The sequence below is a fragment of the Crocodylus porosus genome, unplaced genomic scaffold (genome assembly GCF_001723895.1).
Source record: "Crocodylus porosus isolate Cpor-Errol unplaced genomic scaffold, CroPor_comp1, whole genome shotgun sequence".
NCBI classification, from domain to species: Eukaryota; Metazoa; Chordata; order Crocodylia; family Crocodylidae; genus Crocodylus; species Crocodylus porosus.
Window position 1 is genome coordinate 6583868 of NW_017728937.1, and position 7259 is coordinate 6591126.

A 7259-nucleotide genomic window follows, 5' to 3' on the forward strand; every position below is an offset into this window, starting at 1 on the left:
TGTCCCTGAAAATTCTGTAATAATCAGGACCCTGCAGTTGTAACTGTTTTGAAGGTCACTCCCAAGTCCTGTTCAGATTTGAGTAAATTTGTTTTAGTTGGCTCTTGTGTGGCTGCTTGCTATTCATATCATATGTATTCATCCAAAAGAGGAGAAATGGAAACATTCCATCAGGCTTCCTTTTGTGCGCAGGTAGGAGCTGGGAATAAGTAACAGCAAGAAGCAGTTTAGAAGTTTTAGCTAGCTTTTTCATGGTTCTTACTAACTTTGAAAGTTCTTGTTTCTTGTGTAAGAAACACTTTATTTTCTGCAGCAAGAGCCATGATTTCTGAAACAAGTTAAGTTTGATGTGGCAGAAATACCTTGAGTGTACTCAGATTTTTGTAGTTGGAAATGTAGTAAAAATGTACTTTGAACTGATTAATAGTTCTGTGCCTCTTGGCATTTGATACAAGGTCTTAAATAGAGAGCTTGATAAGGAAGTTGACATGTGTTCTGCCCTTTGAAAAGAAATTTCAGAAAAAGCTTTTCCCTTTTTTTTCATTGGCAGTATGAACGGCCAGGAGCATCCCCCAAAAGAAGCCATGATGGAGAGTGTGCAGCTGTTCCAAGTAAGTGACTGCTAGCTGTGGCCAAAATTCTGCATCCCAGCTTTTGACTCAGAAGCTTAGTATTTGGGGAGATCCAAACCTGTTCTGTCCTCAAATTACATCCTTATAAACAGCAGACAAGGTTCTTTGGGTGAATCTGATATCTTTTATTAGACCAACTTATATAGTTGGAAAACAATTATTAAGCAAGCTTTTGGGTTCAAAAACCCTTCATCAGGCTAAGGAAGTTTCAGCAGTTGGTGTATGCTCCTCCTGGATGGAATGAAAAGTAAAAAGCCAGAGGCTGGGCTGGTATGCATACAAGACAGGTAGTCAGTGAAAATGTAGATTGAGGAATCAATGGGTGAGAGACAGGCTGTGCCCCCACATTGGCAGCCCATGTTCATTTTGGAATCAGTAATGACACCAAGATCCTTTTCTGCCTCTGTGCTGACTAGAAGGGAGTTCCCCAGCTTGTAGGTATGCTGATGGTTCTTCCTCCCTAGGTGCTGTACCTTGCACTTGTCAGTATTGAAACCTATCCTGTTCTCATCCGCACCCCCTGTAACCTGTCCAGATCTAGTTGCAGCCTGTCCCTCTCCTCTAGTGTGCCCACTTCTGCTATAAGGTGGGTGAGGTAGGACAGAGGTTATGAGCAGAGGACATGTGGCACACAAATATATGTGTCCATCTCAGTGTCGCACAGGGTTCCACTGACATCTCAACTGCTGAGGGTGCCCTAACCTGGATTTGTTTTGTACAGACAGTTGAAGAGTCTGCAGTCATACAGTGATCTGAAAAGGGCCTTCAAACACAGTCTGCCATGCCTCTGAGCTCTCTGCCAAATCTGTCTTCAAATGCTTCTTATAGAGCCCCTAATTGCTAGCTTTTTGTGGAAAAGTTTGTCCTCTGCTTAGGTATGCATCTTCTCTCCTCAACTAGTTGCTGTCTGCATCCTATTCTTTATCTCTGTTGTCTGTCAGCACTCCCAGGGTAGGGCCTCTCTTCCACTCCAGCACACACTTGGTATTGTAAAAGACTGTCTCTGTGTCTTCTGTCTTGTACAGCAACTCACCAGATAGAGATTCTGGAGCTGGAGGATTTGGAGAGAGAATGTATGTTGGCTCGTATCCGTCTGACTCTGGCACAGCATGACCCATCAACCGCTGCTGTAGTAGGTAGGAATTGGAGTGCATCTGGAGCTATATACCCTTTTGACAGCAGATCCATCCCTGGTTAAGCTGTACTTAAAGAGTCTTGAAGGGACGTGTAGGGTACTACAAGAAGTAGATGTGGCAGTTCTTCAGTATTCTTCCTTAACTGTTGCAACTGCACCCTGTTGCTGTTGGATTCTAAGCCAGGGGTTTTCGACCTTTTTTTAAGACGTGTACCCCTTCTGGTGGCGGTGACTGGATGGGAGTTGGGGGTGCACAGGTTGCTGCCACTGCTGCCACATCCCACTTTTGCATGACCTGTCACTCTGCTGGCTGCTGATGGGCCTTGCACCTGGGCAGTCAAGCGTTGCCCGTCCACAGCCTGCAACCGGCAGTGGGAAGCAGTGGTGGATGGTGGTGACCGCCGCATGCAAGCTCCCCTCCTCTTCCCCGCGTCTGTCTAGCAGGCTGTATGGCCCTCAGGGGTGCCACTGCCCTTGCCTCCCTCAGCCCTGCTCCTGGGAGGCAGTGGTGTGGGGTGGTGGGTGGCAGCCCTCCATCCCCTTCTGCCCACATGTACCCTTTCCAAGATCCCTAGTACCTTTCCAAGTACCCTTAGGGGTACACGTACCCACGGTTGACAACCCCTGGTCTAGGCAGTTTGTAGCCAAGTGAAGAAGAAGAATAAGAAAAAACTTTGCAAGTGTTGCGGTATCAGTTGTTATCACGTGGGTAGACTGCAGCTCAAATAATTACCTTCCATCTCCTTGAGGTCTCCTGCCATTTCATTTTGATTCTGTACTGCATATCCTGCCCAGTACCAATAGCGGGGTCACTGTCTCTAAGCTATGTTAGTAGAATGAATTACGATACTGAGGCCATCTTAGAAGAGTAAAGATAGTGTATCAGTCTTTCTACCCTACTGGCAAGAGACAAGCTTGAGCTTCGGTCATTGTCAGCAATATTACACTGATGTTTAAAGTTGAATAATGCTTTGGTTAAAATCTTTTGTTTTCAGTCGTATACAGCTTTGCAAGAATGTGGCCATTTGGACCAACTCTCTCCATGATTGCATTCTGCTTCTGGCTGATATGGTTGAAAAAAAAACTGGCAGTTTTGGGGGCGTGAGGTCAGAGTGATGCAGAGACACTTTTCTGGCTTTTCTTCCAGAAGGAGCATCAGCCTCCACAGGAGGGGAAATCTGATACTTGCTTTTTCAGAAAGGAGGGTGCCTTTTATTTTTCTTGTCTTGTCCCTGTGGAAATGCCCTCTAATTGCTCAGGAAGGCCCTTAAGTCAAATTCGCTCATGATTTCTCAGTTCTTCGGATTTTCCAGCTGGGCAAAATGTGTTGTCCATCCTCCCTGTGCCAATACCCATTAGTTCAGAGCAGAATGTTTCAGTAGGGAAGTTGAGGCTACAGTCTAAGCAAAGAAAATCTCTCTTCACACACTCTGGTCTTTATCAGTCAGTATTAACCTTTCCAAAACCAGCTATGTGGAAGTGGTTTATTAAAATAAATAAATAAATAACTACAAGGGGCTAGGAAAATCTGGCTTTAAATAGAATGGCACGGACCTGAAATGGCATCTTGGTTTAGGGCAGAGGTGGGCAATTATTTGGACCTGAGGGCCACGTAAGGAGTTTTGGTGAGCTGTCACAGGCTGGGTGTTTGATCTTCAGTCGTGTAGCTTTTCCACTGAATCCATGGTAGTGAGTTCCTGTATGTCGATTTCAGCTCACATTTGTAAAGGGTGTGTGTCGTGGTTCTGTGGGTTGTGCTGATCTGCCGTTCTGTGTTTTTTGGTTTTTTTTAGGAAGTTCTCCATCAGAGGAGATGGTTGCTCTCCTGGTTCAAGCTGGCCTCTTTGACACTGCTATTTCTCTCTGTCAAACCTTTAAGCTCCCCCTGACTCCTGTTTTTGAAGGACTCTCTTTCAAGTATGTAACAAGTTATTGTGCTCATCACACTAAGTAACGGTAGTACTGAAAAAAACTATTATACAGCCTGTGGTTCTGTAGCTGGAGGTTTAGGATTAGAACAAGGACCATCCTTAGTCTGTCAGTTCTCACCTCAGTCATAAGGCATTAGTTATAAATGGTTTTGGAAGCAGCTGAGTTTAAATGGCGGCAGAGGAGAAAAGGGCAACACTATTCCCATGCTCCTGAGACAGCACTAAAAACACCATCCTAAGTATCCTTGCTTGTATGTGCATTAAGTATGAATTTTCACCCTGAGTCTCTTTCACATCAAGAGAGGGGCTAGAAGGTCTAAATCCAAAAGCAGACCTAGTCTAACTATGGCTGGTCCCCCTCGCCCTTTGAATGATGAGGGTAGTTTGGATTGACTCATGAATTTTGGACTTCCAGGTGTTATGCTGGTGTTGACTGACTGAAGTATTTGGTCTGTTCTCATGCTACGGCATGCATTGGTTTTCTATTCACCTGGTTCTGGATCCCCTTTTCCAGTTGCCATATGCTATTAGAGAACTCTGACCCTAAAATACCATGACAGCCTATCTCTTTGCTACAGCAAATGCTGTAGTTTGCAGCTGCAAAGGTTCCTTGCTCCAGCATTTGCAAGCTTCTCCTAGAGATAATCTCTTCCTGCTTGTTAGTACATGCAAGAATGTGTACTTCTTTATATGATCTGGATATGAGCATATCCCATTTGTTAAGTTTAGGATATTTAATGATTAACTTGCATAATTTAAGAGCTGCATGTATGAGTGGTTTCTCACTATTTAATGAATTTAGTATCCTCTGCCTTGCCTATTAAGCTAGTCACTGGCCTAATGTATGCTACAAAGTAGTTGGCAGAACTCAAGGTCTACTGGTAAAATTATGAGTGCTTTCACGCCAAAGCTCCTCTGTAGTGGCAAAATCATCCTTTCTGGTGGCAGAGTTGTAACATTTCTGGTAAGCAGAGAAACGTCTTCTGTCATCAGTTAGCAGCCAGTAGAAGATCTATGTGAACACTCCCACGTTTTTATTCTGGTTGCCTCTTCACCCTCAGGTGGCACAGCTTGTGAATGGAGCTGCTAGGAGTACATGGATGTGCATGTGCTACTATGTCAGAACTCCTGGCAGTAGTAAGTCTAGATGAGACCTATTTCAATTATGGTGGTGTGTGTTTGAGACTATACCCTGAGTCTGAACTGCTTTGTGATGTTGGTATCTATGGGAAGAAAGGATGATGGGCTTTGCTTTGCACACGGTGAGGAGTGTACTATTCCTGATGTTATGTGCATTCCAGGTGCATCAAACTACAGCTGGGGGGAGAAGCAGTGCAGGCAGAGGCCTGGGATTGGCTGGCTGCAAACCAGCTTACCTCTCTGGTGACCACAAAGGAGTCCAGGTAGCGTACTTATACCTGCTGAAGGAGAACGTTTGGGCTATGAAAGGCTGCACCCTGTGAAGAGAGAAACTGGCAGCTTTTGAGAGTGAAACTTTTTTTTTAAGAGTTTTTTAAAAACTCTTTGCCATCATCTAGAGCAGTGGTTCTCAGCCTTTTTTTTGTACTGGGACCCATTTGTAAATATCAATGGCCAGTCCCAACCCAGTGCCACCAGCCCTGCAGTGTGTGGGTCAGGGTATGTTGGGGGGCAGGGCATGGGGATCCCCAAGCACCCCCTTGCAGGCTAGAACTCTGCCAGCCTGCAAGGAAAAAGCTACCATTTCCTACCTTCCCTTTTTTAAAGGAGAATCCACTTTTTAAATTTGTTGATCCAGTTCTAAAGTTTGTTTGCGACCCTTTCATATATTCTTGCTATCCACTTTTGGGTCATGACGTATGGGTTGAGAAACACAGATCTAGAGCATAATGCTGTGCTTAGATGGCTCTGTTACTTCTTGGATGATCTGCCTTGCATGTAGACATTAAACAGATGTTGTGGGCCTGGCCATGCCTTCAGTAAAACCATGCACTAGCACAGGCAGTACAGCCAGTTGAGCCGCCTATTAACAGCTTATTTTGTTGCTTGTTTGTCTTCTGCGTCTTGTTTCAAGCTCCCCTGAAACTGGGTATTACTGTGCAGAAGCACATCACAGCACCAACAGTGCTAATACGCTGCTGCACAGTAGCATCACTAAAAAGATGTTTGCTGGCACATTTACTTAGTACTTGATTATACAAGTACAAGTACTTCATAAATGCGCAGTAACCACTGCATAGTAGTATCTTGTGTAGATGTGCACCCACTGTCAACTAAGTCCCCAGGAGATTTATTTTCTCAAGGTTATTCCACCCAAAGATCTATGTGGTGCAGCTGTGAATGAAAGTAAAGCTATAGACATCCTGAGTGAAGTGTCCAACTCTATCTTCTAGTGCGACTGATGAAGCATGGCGGTTGTTGTCATCCTACCTGGACAGGTACAAGTCCCAGAACCATCTATATTATCACTGTGTAATCAACAAACTCCTATCCCATGGGGTACCATTGCCTACTTGGCTGATCAACAGTTACAAGGTAAAATGCTTTTTCAAGGGAGGGAATGGGGAAGGACACAGCTCTGAGGAAGTTTCATTGTTCCTCATGTGCCTGCTTGAAATGAATATTGTGCTTATGCAACATTATGGAAGCTATCCCAGTGTGAAGAAAAAATAGGAACTACAGCAGGAAGCCAGCCTGACTAAGCATGAACTCTGTAGTGAGGAGAAGCCAAAAAGAAAAAGATGGCAATTTGGCAGTATTTCTAGGGAAGAATATAAGAATATTGCATGGAGATGCTGGGAGAATATTAGGAAGGTCAAAGCACAGTCTGAGATGCAACTAGTAAGGGATGTAAAAGACAATAAAAATGAATTCTGCATGTGTTTGGCAGTAAGAAGAAAGCCAAGGAAAGTGCAAGTCCTTCATTGAATGCAAAAGGCAATTTAGTAACAAATTTATGCCAAACTGGCTGAAATATTTACTTTTTTATTTTGACCTTCACAAATAAGGTCAGCTACTAGATGACAGGTATAAATGGCAGCAAAGATTGGGCTGCTTTTCTCTGCCCCTGCATAGTGGAAGAACATGGGAGGTGATAATGCCTCTCTACTTGGCACTGGTTAGGCCTCATCTCAAGTATTGTGTGTTCTACATTTGAAAATCTACATGGAGAAGTTAAAGAGGTTCTAGAGGCAGGCAGCAAAGTTGATAAAGTACTTGGAAAGCAAGTCATAGAAGGGGAGAAACTGTAGGAGCTTGGCATGTGGACTTGTGGAAAAGGCACTTAAGGGGGTGGAGTATGATAGCAGTCTTCAAATACTTAAAGTGCTGCCACTAAAAAGAGGGAAAGCACCTTGTATCTCTTGCTGTAGAGAGGAGGACACAGATCAATAGCTTGAAGTTGCAGCAAAATAAGTTTAGATTGAATACCCAGAAACGCTTCTTCACTAGGTTCCAGGTAATGTGGGGCCCCTGCAGGACACGTTGGGAAATTTGGTCATCACACCAGATGACAAAGCTAACATGTTTAACGATTTCTTTGCCTCCATCTTCCTAAGTAGGGACCAAAACAGTCACCTCCCT

At 44.2% G+C, this 7259-nt stretch overlaps 1 protein-coding gene across 1 annotated transcript in view; it reads left to right on the top strand.

The window, feature by feature from the left end:
• NUP160 (nucleoporin 160) overlaps positions 1-7259 on the top strand; it is a 62241-nt gene that overhangs the window by 46936 nt on the left and 8046 nt on the right. The window contains exons 29-33 of the mRNA XM_019547375.1: positions 551-611; positions 1658-1768; positions 3561-3684; positions 5000-5101; positions 6071-6212. Coding sequence (XP_019402920.1) covers positions 551-611; positions 1658-1768; positions 3561-3684; positions 5000-5101; positions 6071-6212 — 540 coding nt within the window. The remainder of the gene's footprint in view (positions 1-550; positions 612-1657; positions 1769-3560; positions 3685-4999; positions 5102-6070; positions 6213-7259) is intronic.